Raw genomic sequence first — 20132 nt, 5'->3', positions numbered from 1 at the left:
CCAGGGCAGGCCTTTCTTGGATAAGCAGCCTTGGTGATGACTACAAGCCTTTTTTTTCATGGCTTCCAGGGCATGACACCATGGAGCAAGCAGAGAAACAACAACCAAACATGCTTCATCCCACTGAGCCAAAGAGGGGGGCATATGAGAAGCTTGAAGTCAGAGCTGGCTTTGCTACTGACCACTTTTGCAGCCTTGGACATGATGTCCAACCTAGTGCAGAATTGGGCTCCTCCCTGCCAACTCCTGAGTGTTAACAGGAAGCAGACTTTCTCTCGGAGAGGACCATAGAAAACAGTGCACATGCATTCCTCACACACACTGCCTGGGGGCTCGTCTCCTACAGGGTGTGACCCTTCACCTAGGTGTCCACTTGACTGGGTTAAGGGATACCTAGAGAACCACTCAGGCGTTACTGCTGTGTGAGGGTGCTCCCACCGGGCATTGGCATATGGCCTGGGGTCAGAGTGTGAAAGGTCTACTCTCCGTGTGGCTAGGATCCGTCCCGTAGACTTGGGCCCAGAAAGAACAGAAGGCAGAGGAAAGCAAGTTCTCTGTCTCCTGCCTGGAGCTGGCACACCCACCTGCTCCTGGGCATCAGAACACCATGACCTGCCCCACTGGCATCCTCATTTCCCTAGCCTGTGGTCTGGGATTGGGAGGGGCATCTCCATCTCTCCTGGTTCTGGGGCTTTCAGACGTGGGCAGAACTCATCTGCTGGCACCTCTGGTCTTCCAGGTTGTGGATGGCCTGTGGGGTCCACACAGCCTCTGAGATCATATGGCTTCAATTCCACTAAGGAATCTCCCTGTCTTATAGCCATGCCTACACCTGCCTTTCCATGTCTATGCCTATATACTTGTGACTGGGAGTCCACAGGAAAATGAAATTCCAAGACAGCATGGCTTCTCCTTGGAGGGTTCAAAGCTCCCCCCACCCCCGCCATCCATATTTCTCATGGGTGAGTCTCTCTTGATACTCAAGCCCCTTTTGTCTTCTTTCTGGAGTAATCTGCAGTCATCTAAAAATGCCCCATTGAATGGAAAGGGGAAATAAGTGGAGAACAATGAATTACTAGCTGACCACCTCTAGGATGTGTTCTACATCATTTACAACCCCCTATCTTGTCCACTGCCTCCTCAAGGTGCCCAAGCACAGCCAGACGGCTGGCAGCCTGCAACCATCCTCACCCCGGCCCCAGACAGGGTGGCCTGAAGCTGAAAATTTTCACACAGGACTTGGTTGGCATGCCCGAGTGGTTATAGGCTATCTTGCTTGGTTGCTTCAGAACAGGGACTGTTCCTTTGAGAGAAACAAGTTATAGATATTGGTCTGCTCATCTGGCTGTAACCGGCATATTTGTGGCTTCTGCACTTCTTACTTGCTCGCTTGATAACGGCCATGGCCACCAAAATGAGGTTTGTGCCTTTAAAAACGCCCACAACTGCAACTCAGGGCTGTCTTCTCCGGACCTGCTCTGTGAGATAGGCAGTCGCCAACTGGTAAATAAAGACTCCTAATTTGATCTCAATGTCTCACTGTTTTAATCGGTGCATCCTGCAACAGTCCCCAGACAGGATGTTCTGGGGTTAAGGGAGGAATCTGGGGCAGTGAGGAAGAAAGAGGGAAAGGGTGAGAATTAACTCAGCCCAGACAAAGCCTTTCCCCAGACGAAGGAAGTCCCTTGCCTGTGAAAATAGGACATCGTTTGCTTTGTTTTCTCCATGTTTGACTTACTCATAAAGAGTTTTGGAAAAACACAGTTTATCTTTAACAAAACATCAGGAAGACCCTACAGCCCTCCTTGGGCTAAAGGCTCTCTTGGGCTAAGTCTATAACTATAGCTTTCATTTGGAATCTAGGAGCTGCTGGCAGTCTCATCCATCACAGACCAAAGGCAGCAAACAGTCAGTGTGCAGGACCAGCCATGGGCCTCCTCAGAGAAGGCACTGGAACAGCTACTCCTGCCTTCCCTCCAGGCGATGAATGGCCTTGATTCTCCTGGGAGGGCGTGCAGGTCCAGCGGCACACCTGAGCCTGCACTGCACTATGCACTGTACAGCAACATTCGCCTCTGGGGCTTGGGTGTAGCGCAGAGAGCTCCGGGTAGCCAGGTTCCCTCTGCCCTACCCAGATGCTTCAGGTCCACTCGCCAGTCTTCCCCAAGAAGAAAATGCTTACTTCAAGGTCAAATATTGAAGTCAGCTTCTTTTAAAAGATATTTACTTTCTCATAAATTAGAAGGGAGCCAGCATTGGGCAACACACGCCACGGTGCCCAGGGGCAGGGCAACTCTATCACTCCCTCTGGGACCTCAGAAGCACCATCACCTTTCATTGTTAAGGTATGGGAAGAGTGAAACATGACACAGGCAGGGTTACAGCAACGATTAATAGGAACAATGTAACGAAGCGGGCCCACAAACTCACTCTTGGTGATTGCTGTAAGACTAACCTATTACAATGTTTTCTTCTTCAAAACCTAAGTTGTAGCAACTCAGCTGGGATTGTTGCTGCTTGAAGCCAAGGGTATCCCCTGAGGTGCCAGAAATCATGTGTGTCTGTGCAAGTGCAAACCTCTGTTTCTAGCCCATGTCGTGCTATCTATACAGATGTGCACATGTGTATACTGCACATATAGTACAGTCTATTTCAGCCCAAGCAGTATGTTTTTGCCACATGGATCTATCCCTCATTAGACTTTTTTTTGCTTTCTGCCTCAGCCTCTGCACATTTAGCTTCTCTCCTTCAATCAGCCTATTGGGGTTATTTTTTCCAAAGAATATTAATAATACATTTAAGCAAAGCCCTTTATGTTGGAGCTGCCAGCACCGAGATCCTATAGTTCCCACACAGTTCTGGTCACACGGTTTATCCCATGGCTCCATGCATTAGCTCCTAAATAGGAATAGGGAGCTGCTTCCTAGAGTGGAAGGGAGATGGGGCGGGAACAGCAGTGGTCAGCTGACATCATCAGCATTCCCCATGAGTCTGACTCCTTGCTTATCATTCCACCTGGATTATCGTATTTATCCCTCATGATACCAGGGATGAGGAACCTTTCTTCTGCCAAGGAACATTTTATATTTATAACATCATTTGCGGGTCATCCAGAATTATCAACTTAGAAATCAGCCTGCTATAGACTTCCTGAATTTCAGTTCTGCCTGTGGTTGCCTCTGCAGGACTAGACCAAATGATTTCTCGGGCCTTTTATTGCCTGAGGGCTGCTTCATAGATGTTTCAAATGAGTACATGTACACTTAAGAGAACTGAGACCAGAGTGATCAGATCCGATGGCCAAAGTTACAGAGTTGGCATTTGCTGCAGGGCTTGTACACCCTCTGTCCACATCAGAGACTTCCCTAGATCCTCTGCCTCCTTCATCTCACGCTGACACTGATGGTGAGATCTCTGTGTACTCCTGCTTTGGAAGCACGGCACAGAACAGAGAATGGGGTGTGGCGTGCAGGTCAGACTGCCTGGGTTCAGACCCCAGTCTTTGGCTTCTGGCCTTGGAAGCACATTCATCTGCTCTATGCATAAAGAGGTAGAGAAGGAAGCCAAGGAAGTTACCCAATGCGCTCATGGTGTCATACACCATAACTGCAAGGTCCCAGAATTCTATCAATTCCTCTCCCAGAATGCATCTTGCTTATATCTCCCACATTTCAGGTACACGCCTCCACTAGCAATTCCGCATCTGCTTCAGTCATCCCCTGACTTCATTTGTTAGACCCTGATGTCATTTCCTCCCAAAGGATGGCAGAGTCTGAAATGAGATTCTGAGAACCCTTTCTGGATGAATCAAGGGCTCTCTCGCTCCCACCTTTTTCCAAACTAATTTTAAAATAGTCTCTCTTCTCTGATCCTTTTCAGCATAAATATGTCTCAAAAGCTGTTGAACAATGAAACGGAAGAATGCCAATCAGAAGGAGAAACATATTTGTGTGTTTCAGATCTTTCTTTTTATCCATTTTTAGAATTAAGTAGCATCCATGGGCCAAGCCCTCTACCATAAGTGAAAATGAAACCCACCCATAGCATCTGAAAACCGCATGTGTTAACTGGTCTAGGAAGTGAATGCAGAATCACAAACTTCAAATCTGGGCTGAGCAATAGCATTAGTGGCACCAGAGAGCATGACATGGGACAATTTCCATGTGAGATATGCAGTAAGCATGATGCATACACCAGACATCGGAACTAGTATTTTGAGACTGCAAAAATACTCCACTAACAGTTTACATTGAGTATGCATCAAAATGATAATCTTTTGGATGTGTGCAGTTAAAAATCTATTATTACAATGTGTATCATCTGTGGTTTTTTTTTTTTTTTTTTTTTGGTGTTTCACTTTTTAAATTTTAGCGTGGGGAGTTTAGGGTCAGGCTGGACTTGCATTTGTGGAGGGCAAGTTGGTGAGTGGTCACGTGGCAACTTGACAGCCAGTGGTCACCACAGCAGCACACTTCCCCTCAGCACTGGATGGTTGACAAGGCTGAGTGATGCCTTTGATTTCCATCTCTTCAGCTGTGGTTGATAGAGGATAATATCTTCAACCTTTGAGTTAATTCAGTCAAGTTCTACCAGGTCTAGGTAGATAGGCCAGTCTGTCCTGGAGTCCAACAGCAGTCCACTTAACTGTGTATTTAGTTTATGACTGTGTAAATATATATATATACATACATATGTCAGTGTGTATGTGGGATACACACATGGTTTTACACATCTCAATAGCATTTTTATTAGGAGTAGAGGTGCTATTTAGGTTTAGTAAGCACCTTACTCTTTACTCGCTTACTTGTTATTTGTTTTATATTTCAGACAAGGAAAGAGTGCTATTTATTGAATATATCCATTTTCATCAGAAACTAATAATATATTTAAAAATGAAAGCAATTTTTCATAATTCTGAAGAATGGATCACAGAACTAAATGTAACATCTGAAACTATGAAATTATTAGAGGGAAACAGGAAGCAGTTGAAGACATTGGTGTAGGGAATGTGTTTTTTTTTTGGGGGGGGTAATAACTCAAAATAAGGCAACAAAAATGGAAACAGACAAATGAATAATGAAATATGACTAGTATCCCATATCCAGAAGGTGACAAAACAGCTACAAAGGAAGTAAACAAATAATCTGGCTGCAAAATGTGTAAATGATCTAAACAGACATTTCTCAAGAGAAGGCACACAATGGCCAAGAAGCATTTCAAGAACGTCCAACATCACCAATCATCAGGGAAATGCAAATCAAAACTGAAATGAGATTTCACTTTAGACTAGTTTGAATGACTCTATTGAAAGGGGAAAAAGATAACCCTGCTGATGAGAATGTGAAGCAAAGCACAACCTTTTCACTGTAGATGCTAAATATAAACTCGTGTAGCCACTGTGGAAATATATCTGGGATCGCCTCAAAAACTCAGCAAAGAGGGGCCAGTCTAGTGCCCACTGGTTTAAGCCATCGTTGCAACGTAAGGCAGCCATGTTGGAGGGCACCTTTAAAATCCAGCTCCCTGCTAATATGCCTGGGAAAGCAGCAGAACATGGCCCAACTACCTGGGCCCCAAATACTCAACCTTCATGGACTTCCTGGCACCTGGCCCAGTTCTGGACGTTTCATCCAATCAGAGGGTGGACCAAGAGGTGGAAGAGCTCTCTCCCAATCTGAATGATAAATAATCAGGTGTAAGATGGAGAAATGAACTAGTGACCATTAGAAAGAATAGAGTCATTGATGAGCAACGATTCCAACAATTCAGGAGCAGACGGTATCTGGATTATTGTGGCGAAAGCATACAAGCCATGAATCGATGAGCGAATAACGACAATTCTAACTTTTAGGACAAATAAAAAGGTGGTTGTGCCGTGGTTGGGCCCATCATCTACCACATCTGTTTTTCCTTCTTCCTGAGTTTCCACTTGATTCATTTTCCCGGCTTCCCTGGCAATGATGTGTGGCCAGTGGTTGAGTTTACACCAATAGAGTACAGGGCAGGGGATGGATGCCAACTCACGGGGCGTCAGCCTATAGCTTCCCACACTCTTTTACAGGCAACTGGCGACCTTGACTGAAGTCAGATATGGAAGATGGCAGTCCCCAGAACACCCCTAACATCAGAGCCAACTGCCCATCAGGAATCCTCATTCTGAATCTAATATGAGCAAAGAGTCCTTGCCATTTAGCCAGCTAATATGATATTAACGAAACAAGGAGAAAAAAAATTAGTCCGAATGTGAAGCAAAAGTAATTACAGCTTAATTATGAAAAATTGAGACAAAGAAAAAACTCCTCTGAACTCTCCTTTGAGTGGCATAAGCATGGTGATATTATAATCCTGGAAGAAGGAAATCTAATTACAGACACACACACACACTCACACACACACAGTTGGCAATATTTACAGTTACAATAGGAAGAATACTATTTCTTTTCAACTTTTACAAACAACATTTAGACAAGCCTCAGAAAGCACCATTATTTTTCTACAATAAAATATAAATGCTAACAGCTTTGGTATTTTGAAGTTTCTATTAATGCTAAGAGAACAGATAAGGAAGTATTTTGGAAAGAGCTGAGGTGAGGATACTCACAAGATAGAAAGACAGGCAGTGCTGCTGAAAGTTAAAGAAGTGAGGCATAAAGGATCCCATGTATCATTCAAATGTGTAGTGAAATCTATATAGTATTGGGGGAATTGGCCTGGGACGTTGAAGTGACATAATAAATTATTACTCATAGAAAGATGTCAATTTACACATTTTTTAAAATTGGTGTAGTAAAAAATAGCATAAACATAGGAAATATAATGCTACATTTACAAAAAAATTCCCCAGAAATGGCTGAATGCGGCTGGGTCTGTGGCATCCATGTATGGGCGATCTGACAGAATGCTGCTGCACGTGAGCCCTTCTGCGTCACTAAATGTTTTAACTACATTTGTCTGTTACTTACAGTGAACGGATTTTAGCAAAAGCAGGACGAGAAAACCGAGTCTGTAGCTGATCACTGCAAAGTCCCAGCAGAAATTTAAAGCAGATGTCAACTCGGTTTGAAGCTGTATTTCCTAACCTTTCCTGCAGGAATAACCACACTGTATTCACCTCCTTTTCAAGGTGATTTGAGGTACAAATGGCATCACACACTTAGGGGCTTCAGCCTATTTCCTGAGACGTGTCCTGTCAATGTGACTTTGGATGCATTTCTATGGTACTTCATCTAAATTGTGCACAGGGTACCGGGGCAGGCCACTTTGTAAGCGCAGTACGTTGAAAATAAGTCATTACCGGTGGCTTGTGATTGAGAGCGTTGAGAGCTCTGACTCGGGGGCTCTCGGTTCTGCGACTGCTGCTGAGAATTATTTTCTGAGGCAGTTAGGACAGGCATGGCGGTGCATCCTAGGAAGGACAAGGGCAGGCAGGGAGACAGCCTGGATCTGGAGTGGGCTGGGCGGGCCTGAGTGGTTCCCAGGGTGCCTCCCATCGCCCTGAAGTCTAAACCAGCCTTGTGTGTACTCCCATCTACAAAAGCTCGTATGTTTTCAAGGGATTCTGTGCATGGAGCCAGGCCACTGAGGTAAGGGCTAATGCTTACACAAACGAGAGCTTGGGCTGAGAGAGTGGACGGGCCACAGGGAGGTCATGGGACAGTGTTCCAACACTGCGCTGACAGGAAGACAGGGCCACTGAACCTCGGGGTTTCCTTTGGTCAGATGGGAGCTTCTTCATTCTGTAAATGCAGATGCGACCTCATTCCCTCCTGTTTATATTTCTTTATTCCCCCGTCATAAATATGGAGATGATGAACAGGCTCGTTTATCTTCCTCTCAAGAGGAATCCTGTGTCACTGAGATTTGATCCCTGATTTTGATCCAGCATCCTGGAATGCAAAGGGGTTTGTGGTGTGTCCTTTCCTCTAGCAGGAGGATTTCGTAACTGATGATTTGCTAAACACAAAGCAAATTACGATGGCAGTGAACTGTGATCTGAAAGCATCTGTCCCTAAACTACCTTGTTTCTTCTTTTCCTCATTTATATTTCTCTCCTAGACAGACACGGTTCCCACACAGAGTGAGATATTAAATGCCTTTAAGGACTACAGGAAGCCGTGGCAATGATGCACAATGCATGAAGTGAAATTAAAGAAGATGCAGACGTCACGTTAAATTCAATGATCAATAAGAAGGGGCTGAGAGATTACATCTCCAGAGACAGAAAATGTGAGCTCTCACTGTTGAAGAAAATTTGATGCTGGCTTCCTGTTTAAGGCAAATCTCTTTAGGGAGAACTACAGCACTCTCATTTTCTTTCATATCATATGAAATATGTGTTTACAACATACAAAGGGACTTCAAATCATTCATGAAAAATAAAAATTAAAACACAAGCATATTTGTTGGAAAATACTTAGAACATATGCATAGTTTTTCATGTTATGCATTTTCCCATGAACTTTTTGAAGATCCCTAATAACTCTTTTTAGGACACAGGCAGTTGAATCTCACTGTTCTGGTTAATATTGCCAATTGGGAGTAAGTGTAAACTCTTACAATACTGATAAAAGTTCATTGCAAACAAACACTATTAAATAATACTATTAAGAACAGTCAAACAGCTCCTGAAGTTAAATAGTTAGAACTTTGAGGAAAGAGAAAATATATTCATTTCACTTGTAAAGACCATCTCACCCCATGTTGCTGAAATTTGTTTGTTTCTCTTAGGCATGCCGCATCTCCCCATTTATAAGAATTACATATTTGCGTGTGTTTATTTCGGTTTTTCTATCTCCTGGCCTTTCAAATAAAATAAAATAAGTAAATAAAAAAATTAAAACTTTAAAAGTGGGGGAAGGGAAGAAGTTGGATCACTGCACCAGAACTAGGGCGATCATTTATGGTCACCCAGACTGAGTGCTGCGAGCAATCATTTATAGTCACCCAGACTGAGTGCTGCGAGAGCCCTTGAAAGATGCAACTTAATTATCACTGGAAAAGAATAAATGAGGAGCCATCACACAGAAAGGGGCAGAGCAAGTGTGCTGATCTTAACGTCAAGAGGGGGTCTAGGGAGAAGCCCGTGGGATTTGAGAAACGGATGTGATGACCACTCATGAACTGTTAGTGACCGTGCAGTGTCCCAGCTCTGCTTTGCTTGGGAACAGAAAGAGAGGTCCAGAGAGGCCCGGATGGACGTGCCCTTTCATCCTGGACGTGGAAACTTTCCTCACACCGGCTCCAGAGACATTTTCTCCCTGTGGGCTCAGGTGCCAGGTTCCCGGGGCCGTGGCCTACCTCTGCAGAAAGGGGCCGGGAAGTCCCAGGACGCGCCATTGCCAGGGCTGACGATGCAGGTCAGGACGGCATGGCCTTCCAGGATGTAGCCCGAGAGACAGCTGTATCGGATTTTGTCTCCTATGTTGAATCGTGTTCCATGCAGGACTCCTTTCAGTATCTCCCCAGGGTTTCCACACGTGTGACTTGGTAAAACTGTTGGGAAGAGAAAAAAAAAAATGCCATGTAAAGGAGCATTGTGGAGATCCACTTCTATCACAAAACAGACACTGTGCTGAACAGCTAAAGGAAGCAAGTCTCCACACAGACATTTCCCGCAGTCGTTGCTAAAGTTTGTTTACAGAAAATGCCTTGAGATTTTAGAGTATCTGTCCTATGAACACTTTTATAACCATTAAATTAAAAGTAAAAATAAACATATTTTAAGAAAGGAAATATTTTTCTGCTTGTATTTGAAAAGCAGTATGAAATTTCCTCAAAAAATTTCAAAATAGAGCTACCATTCTACCCAACAATCCCGCTACTGGCTACACATCCAAGAGAAACTCAGTATGTCAAACGACATCTTCACTCTGATGTTTATTGAAACATTATTCACCACAGCTGAGACAAAATCAACCACGCTGCCCATTAATGGATGCTTCTATGCACACTGTGATATTACGCAGTCATAAAAAGAATGAAATGCTATCATACGTGGCAACCCGGGTGGGCCTGGAGCATTGTGAGATTAAGTCAGACTGAACATGCTGACTTTTATGTGGAAACCTTCCTCTTTGTGTTATACGGTCTTTGTTATTTTCAGTAACTTCCAATATACTTCTGATTACAAGTGTCGCATTCAGCAGAAGTTTGTGTCCACATGATTTGTTTCTCCAGAGTAATTAAAATAAATCTACCAGGCATTTCAAACCTGCTGAAGATACCCACATGACCCGTTCTGAAGACTCAGTTTCTCCTGCCAACTTTCCTGTCCACTTTACTGTTAAAAGCAACCAAAACACTTGGGAAAGTTAACTTTTGCCGAGATGATATCATTGGCTTTTGTATAGAACAATTGACATAATCCTTCTGTATAGCAATGCATGTGGGAGACGATCAGCAGCGATGCCCTTGCCCAGCTTCCCAATTTACTATCTGCCGTGTTTAATACATTTAAAGCAAAATGAAGCCAAAAAGTGCTTACTCTGTGCTGTGCAATATGTCCAGAAAGTATAGAAATTGCACTGACTTACAAATTTTTGAAGGGAATATATCATTAATGGACACAAGTGTCTCTCCAAGTAGGCTTCTGAAATAAAGTGTCTGCCAACATCCAGCTCTTAAAACATTCAACAAACAGCTAAACACCTAAAACTGAGACAGAAAAGTAACTTCTCATGGTCAATGCCATCAGGGTAGGAAAGATAGTTTTAATAGGGGAAAATCAATATCAAAGTCAAAATGAGTGAATATTAGAAAACAAAGAACAAATGGCCTGCCCCCGTGATTGACATCGTATGCCAAGTACGGTAGCTGAACCACACTTTCCCGGAACTAGCAGCAGCTCTGAGCTCAGCAGGCATTCAGCAGTGGGTGTTGGTGCCCTGGCTTCATGTGAAGACACACAGGGGTAGGGGGTGCCCACCTCGGTGGCTTCTCACACCCCGTACAGGTTTCCTGGTGTGTTCTTGGGCACAGATCATGTCCTGTCTTTCAGAGCATGACAATAACAGCAGAGTTTCCAAACCACACGTCAAACACGGACTCTTGGCAAGGCATCATTTTCAAAGGAGATTCCAGCATCCAGACTCTTTAATTCTATGCTGTTTATGCAACCTGCCTATTAGTATTTATTTCGTAGGGTAAAGGATAAAGACACCACAGTTCACAAATATCTATCCTTCATGACTCTCATCAGTTGTCAGTAGCTATAAGCATGTGCGTGATAAATGTACTGACTGAATTGAATGACATAAATATTAACATGAAAGATAATATAATCTCCTACATGTGTTACATACACAGTAACTAGGATTTATGTACCTTAAAAGCACGTGGAGAATAGGAAAAATGTTTTTGAAAAAAAATTGTATAAAATATTGTATGGGAAAAAATCAGCTAAGAATTTATAAGTTTAAGTTAGGCAGTCTCTACATTGGGCAAAATATGTAAATAGGCATCGGAGGCTTAAAGAGAATTAAGAATTTTAAAAGCCAAACAACTTAGCAAGTGGGAGAAGGTAATTAAATCTACTTCTAAAAGTTCAAAGTCATTTATTTATGGTAACACAAATTTATTGTATTTCTTTATATTCCTGGTTGTGACTTTTTCAAAAATAAATGAAAGATAAAAAAATTAGGGTCTAGAAATTGATCATTTCTATTTCCAATCATTTTTCTTTAAAAATGGTCTCTATTAAACTTTGAACATGAACAATGGCAATAAGCAAGTAGAAATCATTGAGAATGAGTTAGAAAAGGTATTTCCAGTAGGAACAAAATCATAAAGGCACATGATAAATTACAAATCCATCAGCAATTTCACCAAAATCACCCATTAAATTGTTACAAATGGACAGAATTGATGAAGGACCCAAGGCCGACATCTAAGACTCAGACACATAAAAATCTCCAATACAGGAGGATCCAGTAGCTGATAAAACCAAATTTAAATCAAGTAAATTCAACCCAATCATCACTTCTGCCCATTTCATTTTAACTAATTTTTAAGCCATTTCCTGAGGAGCGTGCCTGTCCCTGTGTGCCTCCCGCAGCGCTGGTACGCATCAAGCATTTAGTACACACTGACTGGCTCACTTGAACTCCACTCTTAATTCTTTCTTCCTTCCTTGAGCAGTTCACATTCTTTCCCCAGATGCTTCAAGAAGAAATTCTTACTGAAGTGATGGGAATCCTGCACTTGCAGCACACAGTTGGTGGTGTGAAGAGATGGCTAGGAAGGGACTCTGGGCGCAGCTCTTGCCTGTCAAGGCAGTTTTCCATCAGCCTCATGAAGCGACACTGGTACGCCCAGGGCAGGAAACATAGGCCACGTTCTAATTAAGCTCATGGATATCCCCTGCATCACACTCTTGATTCTGCAGGTACATATGGTCACAATTCTGTGACTTAATTGGACTATCACATCAAACCTTTAACTCTACTGTTGAAGTGATTAAATGGACGTCACATTAAATCCTTTTCCAAAAGAAGAGGCGAAACCTGATGGTACAATAAAATCCCGCATGAGTATTCACTGCTGCATGGGAAGAGAAGCCGCAGATCCATCAGAGCAGTGGGCAAGCTTTGAACAGCATGTGTACAACCCAGGGGCTTTCTTCAGGGGTAAACATTTGGAGTCTGGTCTCCGGGGTGTCTGTCAGAAGCTGTGTACACTTTGCCTATCTGGCGGTCTACTGTAGGCTTAGGAAGAACAACGTTAAGAGCCTGTGTGACACATAGCACTGGAAGTTTGGGCCCCAGCACCACGTGTGCATGCCGTGTGCTGCCTGCCGCTGCAAGTCCCTTACCCCAATCCCCCCACCTCTTTGAGAAGCACTGGAAAAATACAATCCCTTAATTTTCAGAGGCAAACGAAAATTGGGCTTTACAATCTCAAAATCTGACATTTTTTCTCTTGTCTGAGCAAAATGTGAAGATGTTGGGACAGCAGATACCGGGTAAAACAATGGCGGCCTCACGAGGTGTGCAACTGTTTAAAGCCCTCCACTAGTGAAGCCTCTGACTCCAGGGGAGGGGGGGTGCAGAAGGGCCAGACAGATGCCTCCACCAGGAGCAGCTTTAGAGGGGGCAGGCTCAGATAGGTGAGCTTAGGGTGTAGCTGAAGATTGAAAGGTAAGTGTGGCTGTGTCAAAAGAGAAAAGTATTTTTACACTGGGTAGGCCGTGCTTGTAGAAGAGAGTCTAAACCAGTGGTTTGCAGGTGCTGGGTCGGATAACGTGAGTGTCTGACCCAGAAACCGTGCAGTGTCCAGGAGACTGTGGAAATCACTGCTTCCAAATCTTGAGAGGGGAATGAGAACTCACGTCTACTTGCGGTTGTTGTGAAGAACAAATGAGGTAATGCGAACAAACGAGGCAACACAAGTAAACCAATGAGAAGGGACTCGGCACTTAACAAGTGCAAGCAATTTTTAAATGATGTCCTAATTCTAAAGCATCATGCAAATGTGAGGGAAATAAGATAATTTTCAAATTATACAGAGATTCTATGATATTCTAATTTCAATAACAATAAAGTTGAGGGGGAGGATGGATATCCTAATCAGGATTGGCCTTAAAATGTAACATAGTTATTAAAATGGCACAGAAAGGAGAAAGACGTCCCATTTCCCTATGAGGAAATATTAATTCTACTTCTATATCCCATTCTATTGTGATAACTAGTGATTATTACACAGAATACACTGTTTGCTAGGTGCCACTCTAAATGGTTTATGTAGATTACAAGAATACAGGAGGTAAGTACTATTACTTTTTAACATTTTATTTCAGAAAAGTTTTGAACAACACAAAACTTGTGAGTTATAATAAAATGAGTTCCCATGCCCCCATCTCCCTATTATTAACATCTCATATTGGTATATTTGTCACAATTAGTGAATGACAGCAAGTTATCCCTGTTTCATTTTACCTACGCTTCTTTATCCTTCCCACCCCTCCGAGCCTGCACTAATCAACACTCTGTGTTCAGACTGAATTGTATTTTTTTTAATTTTTACTCCCACATATAATGGAAAACATCACCCTACACGATGTCCTCCAGTTGCATCCATTTTGCTGTAAATGGCAGGATCTTATTCTTCCTTATAGCTGAGTAATGTTCTACTGTGCACACATGGACACCTTGGTTGGTTACACATTTTGTGATCAGTGCTTCTATAAACGTGGCGCGGGCACCTCATGTATTTTGGGTTTGTACACAGGAGTGGAATTGCTGGATCACATGGCAGTTCCTTTTAGTTTATTGAGAAATATTAATTCTGCTTCTCACAGTGGTTGCATTAATTTACATTCCCACCAACAGTGTGTAAGAGTTCTTTCTCCACATCCACACTAGCACTGGTAACTCTCTGCCGTTTGGACAGGAAAATAATACAAAAAGGAATGCGTGGCATTAGAAATGATACCTACATAGGTCAATGCTAAGAGATTTAAAAAGTTTATGGAAAAATGGAATTGAAAGATAAATTTATTTTGATGAGACATTTTTATCTAGGCAGAAATTTTTCATAACATTTTTTCATAAGCATATAATTTAAGAACATTTTTTTGAGAAGCAGTGTGATAAAAAGAGACAGACGCAGTTCCCCTCCACTGGTTTGTTACGCAAAGGCTTGCAAAAGCTGCCGTGGACCAGCTGATGCCAAGGTCCTGGAATTCAGTCCAGGTCTACCATATGGGTGACATGGACCCGATTACGTGAGCTATCACCTGCCGCCTGCCAGGGTCTGCCCTGATGGGCAGCTGGAGCCAGGGCTCGGAGCTGGAACTCAATTCCAGGCACTCTGTCATGGAACATGAGTTGCTTAACCACTAGGCTAAAAGCCCACTCCTCATTTTCTGTAAAAAAATTGTAATACCCTTCTCTGCATGGATTTCAAAAATCTGGGGTGCCAAGCTAAGCTTAATTCCAGTTCCATTCTCCATGAACTTTTTGAAGTGCCCTTGTAAAAAGCATGATGCCATTTAAATCCAGTGGGAAGATACTCAGCTACTTTAAGCCAAAATACTAATACATTATTGAGCTTTTGACAAGGATAGGGGGAAAAGAAATGGTGCAAATAGCACAGAGGGTCAGTAGAGCAAGGGGAGCCTGCAAGTCTGTCTATCATGCAGCAGGTGATGGAGTATAACATAATAAACCAGCAGTGTGTGCAGCATCACGGTAGATTGATATGGCTGCAGGTGAATGCTACACACCCTGAAGTAGCCAGTGATCAAGCAGAGTCAGAGGACAGCCACTGAACTAGCAAAGGAGAGACAAGGGAAGCATACAGTGTACTCCAATAACCCAATAGCAAACATACAGAGAGAATGATGAAAGAGGGTGAGAAACACAAACCAAATTCTGACACAGTAACATTAACAGTCACCTCAATAATCATGAGATGTAAATGACATAAACACCCCAAGTAAACCATGTTTATGCTGGACAGTTTTAACCATGATCTAATGTCTTTGAGAACCATACTTTTCCAGTGGGCATTCTGGCACAGTGGCTGATGCTCCTACTTGGGCTGCTGGCATCCCCTATCAGAATGCCAGGTCGAGTCCCAGATTCTCTGTTCTTTATGAAGCTTCCTGCTGATATGCCTGGGAAAGCAACAGATGAGGCTAAAATACACGGGTCCATGCCACCCGTGTATGAGACTTGAATGGAATTTCTGGATCATGGCATAGGCCTGGCCCAGCCCAGGCTATTGTATACATTTGGAGAGCGACCCAGCAGCTTTCTATCTGTTCTCCCCTACTCCCTCCCTCCCTCCCCCCCCTTGCCTTGCCTTGCCTGCCTTTCTCTCTCTCTCTTTCTTTCTCTCTCTTTCTTTCTTTCTTTCTTTCTTTCTTTCTTTCTTTCTTTCTTTCTTTCTTTCTTTCTTTCTTTCCTTTCTTTCTTTCCTTTCTTTCTTTCTTTCTTTCTTTCGTTCTTTCTTTCTTTCTTTCTCTTTCTTTCTCTCTCTCTTTCTCTCTTTTCTTTGTTTCCTTTCCTTTCTCTCTCTCTCCCTCCCTCCCTCTATCCCCCCTCCCTCTTTCTCCCTCTCCTCCCATTCCCATTATTCTGCCTTTCTTTTTTAATTCTTTTCTTATTTTTAAGGAATTCATTAGTACATAGGCTTGTCATTGTCTCAGCAAAGGCATGATAATTACTACAACACAGTTCTCATGTTAATGTAAAAATAAATATTTTTACAAAAATAAACATAGTCTAAATGTCAAGGTACAAGTAGACAGAATAAAACAAAAGAAGACAAACCATGCTAGCATTAATCACAAGGGGCTGTGTGACTAGTGGTATCACACACACACACACACACACACACACAAACACACATAGTGCTAATGCAAAGGTTACAGTTGGGGGACGGAGGGTTAGGTGGTGAAAAAGGGCAAGTTTATAAGTAGGGTAAGACAATATCCAACATGTATTTGCCCAGTCAAGCTTCGGAACACATGGAACAAGCTCTGGGAGAACTGCATGATGGCATAGCAGATCCAACTTGTGCCTGAAGATTTCCACGCTCTTACAATGAAAAGGCACCAGCGTGCGGGAGACGAGCGAGAGAACAGAAAACGTGGACAGCCCTGTCAATCAACTTTTAATTCGTGGTTAAATAGATGTGATGGGGATGCTAGAAACTATCTGAAGCAGGTGAAAATGACCAAGCAAATACTGAAGTTGTGAGGCACACAGAAAACCACACTCAGATGGGAATTAGCAGCAGGCCATGTGCCTGTGATAAAGGAGCAACGCCACACACATCATCCACACCTGCTTCATGAGGAACCGGAAAAGCACAGCACACAAATCTGCGGAGCTCAAATTTCAAGGATAAATGGACAACCAATCCAGTTTAAGAAATGGGCACATGGGGGCCGGCACTGTGGTGCAGCGGGTTAACACCCTGGCCTAAAGCACTGGCATCCCAAATGGCTGCTCCACTTCCGATCCAGCTCTCTGCTATGGCCTGGGAAAGCAGCAGAAGATGGCTCAAGTGCTAGGGCCCCTGCACCTGCGTGGGAGACCTGGAGGAAGCTTCTGGCTCCTGGCTCCTGGCTTCGGATTGGCGCAGCTCCGGCCATCTGTGGAGTGAACCAACGGAAGGAAGACCTCTCTCTCTCTCTCTCTCTCTCTCTCTCTCTCTCTGCCTCTCCTCTCTCTGTGTAACTCTGACTTTCAAATAAATAAAATAAATCTTAAAAAATAAGAAATGGGTACATGACTTCAAGAGATAGTTCTAAAACGAAACACAAAGTGTTCCCAAATATATGACGAAATGCTCCTCTCTAGCGATTGCAAATCAAAATGCCAGTGAAATATCACTTCACTCCTGTCAGAATGGCTGTTATCCAAAGACAGAGAGTCACAAATCCTGGTGAGGCTCTAGAAAGAGGGAAGTCTAATACATTTTTGTCGGAATGTAAATTATTGCAGTCACTGTGTAAAACTGTGGAGATGTCACAGAAAACTAGAAATGACTTGCCATATGATTCGGCAATCCAAAGGACTTTATGTACTCAAAGGACATGAACAGACAGTATCAGAGATGTTTGTAATACCATGTTTATAGCAGCACTGTTCACTACAGCCAAAACACAGAATCAAACAAGGCAGCCCTCATCAGATGAATGGATAAAGAAAATGTGACACATATACACAATGGAATATTATTCAGCTATAGAAAAGAATTAAATTCCATCATCTGTATTAAAATGGATGCAACTTGCGGATCTCGTGTTCAGTGAAACGTGATGACCACAGAAAGACAAATGCTGCATGTTCTCCCTTATATATGAGTTAGAATTTAATAAAAGAAAAAGAAATGTATGTGACAGCATTGCTTCAACTATAGTTTCGTCAAACTTTGAGAGCAGACACTGTTACCCATGAAGCTGTTTAAAACATTGTCAAATATTCCCTGGTGCCATCACCCTAGGAAATCCTCCTTACATCCCAGGTTGCTGTCAGGGTAGGACTGCAAGCCAGGAGACGGCAGAGGCCCAGCCTGAGGGATGACACTGGGCTAGTGCTAGAGCCCACGTGCCAGCCTGAAGGACAGCTGGGCCAGTGCTCAGAGCCCACAGTGTTCCCCAAAGAGAACCGGTAGTGAGAAGAGCTGTGGGGACAGATTTGCATATATAGGTCACGTGTAGGGCTGGACTACTGTGGGCGACCCCACACAGCACTCCAACATGTTCCATGGAATTAGGGAGAACTCAGAGAGCCGCTGGGGCCCCTGTGACGAGGAGAAATGGAGGTGAACGCTGTGTGGCCAAAGTGCAGTTATAAAAGATCAAATGCATTTTGTAATTCTGTGAGAGGCAATGCATGGAGACTGTGCACATGCGTTTCAGTGTTCCAAACTACAGACATACTTATTTGAGAAACAATACCACCTCCTGCTGGTGGGGCTTCTGTGTAACACGTGTGCATCTTGCACTGCTGCCCGCAGTACCCACAGCAAGTCTGCGTGGAGGGCCTTACCCGAGCTTCACATGCAGGGAAGACCAGACAGAGAGCACGGGGACATGGTGGAGACAGGGCACCGACTGTGTCTGTCTGCACTGCTCGTGTTTCCCCCACATCTCACATGCCCATGCCCATGCTGTGTGCAGATGAGACTGAAACTGATATCTTTAAATGCAACTACAATTTAGAAATGGAATATTTGTGGATAGTTTCAGAATCAGAAGAATATTGCAGAGCTAGGAACCTGGGGTTCTCTCTTTCCTCACCCTTTATCAACCCCTCTCTTTCATACTAAATTTCCTGGAGTTGCCTCCTTCTCAATATTTTTTTAATTTAACAGGTAGAATTATAGACAGTGAGAGAGAGAGACAGAGAGAAAGGTCTTCCTTCCGCTGGTTCACCCCCCAAATGGCCGCTACAGCCAGTGTGCTGCGCTGATCGGAAGCCAGGAGCCAGGTGCTTCCTCCTGGTCTCCCATGTGGGTGCAGGGGCCCAAGCACTTGGGCCATCTTCCACTGGGCCACAGCAGAGAGCTAGACTGGAAGAGGAGCAACCGGGACTAGAACCCGGTGCCCACATGGGATGCCGGCGCCACAGGTGGAGGGTTAACCAAGTGAGCCACGGCGCCGGCCCTCCTTCTCAATCTTAACAGTGAGAAATGGGAGAAGACAAGGGATGGGCTCACGCACTGTGTAAGCTTAGAGTAGGCCACAGCAGCTCCTGTCTCAAATGCACATAACTTCCCATGTCTTTCTCAAAACCTCTTCTCACAAACTGAGCAATATCGATGACAAGGGAAAATTGGAAAAATAATCTTTTTGCAAATTGATGCAAAGTTTAGAAATTGGAGAGAGCAGAGTTTTCACTGAGCACCATCTTAGGATAAGCTGGTGGCCGCCTCAGCCACTCTCTTCCTAACTCTGAGGTCCAGGAGCACAGGAGAGGCTCCGCTCGCTGATCCTGCTGGGTCAGGGAGAGCTGTGGGGGTCAGCAGGCTCTGCTCCACCTGTGAGCCTACCACTGTCCATCCAAGGCAAGCAGGCATCACTGTCTCTCCTGTGAAGGGAGCACAGCTGCCCAGGTTGCCTAGGACAAGGACACGTGCACGCCTGCAGGCAGGTCGCTCACTGGGAAGCAGGAAACCCAACCCAGGGGCAGGGAAGCAAGTGCTAGGGGCAGAGGAAGAAAAACAGCCCCAGCATCATCGAGACAGAGGCCTCGGCCCATCCACCAGAGGACTCTTGATTTGGGAAGGTCCATCAATGTCCAATTACGAGGCAGAGCCTTGCAACCCAGCACAGCCCAGACGGTGGGTGAGGCCGCTGCCTGGACACAGCCCTACCCTGGACAAGACAGTTTCCCTGGCCCAGCAGAGGCCAAGACAGGCTTCCCAGGAGACACATTCTGGGCTGGGAAAGGACAGCTGCCACATCTCCCCCCACCCCACCCCCTGGAAACTTATTATTTTCTTTCCCCAATGGATCTGAGAATAGCACTATTTAACACTTAGTTCATCAAGAGTTTTTTATTTCCAAGAGAAGTGGAGGCAGTCTTGACTTTCCAGTACCCAGGGCCACCAAGCCATGATGGGGAGTCAAGGGTGCCTGGAGTGCTGGTCCCCGGGGGGGGGCCCCCGGTGTGGGCAGG

The 20132-nt window shown here is 44.1% G+C and overlaps 1 protein-coding gene across 2 annotated transcripts in view; it reads right to left on the bottom strand.

Moving 5' to 3' along the window:
- The window catches only part of CSMD1 (CUB and Sushi multiple domains 1), a 2053194-nt gene that overhangs the window by 1053953 nt on the left and 979109 nt on the right, over positions 1-20132 (bottom strand). For both annotated transcript variants that reach the window (XM_070047233.1, XM_070047234.1), the window contains exon 4: positions 9298-9492. In XM_070047233.1, the coding sequence (XP_069903334.1) occupies positions 9298-9492 (195 nt within the window). The remainder of the gene's footprint in view (positions 1-9297; positions 9493-20132) is intronic.

This window comes from Oryctolagus cuniculus, chromosome 8, assembly GCF_964237555.1.
Source record: "Oryctolagus cuniculus chromosome 8, mOryCun1.1, whole genome shotgun sequence".
Taxonomy (NCBI): domain Eukaryota; kingdom Metazoa; phylum Chordata; class Mammalia; order Lagomorpha; family Leporidae; genus Oryctolagus; species Oryctolagus cuniculus.
Note: the sequence above shows the minus strand (reverse complement) of the source record. Positions and strands in the feature narration are given on the sequence as shown.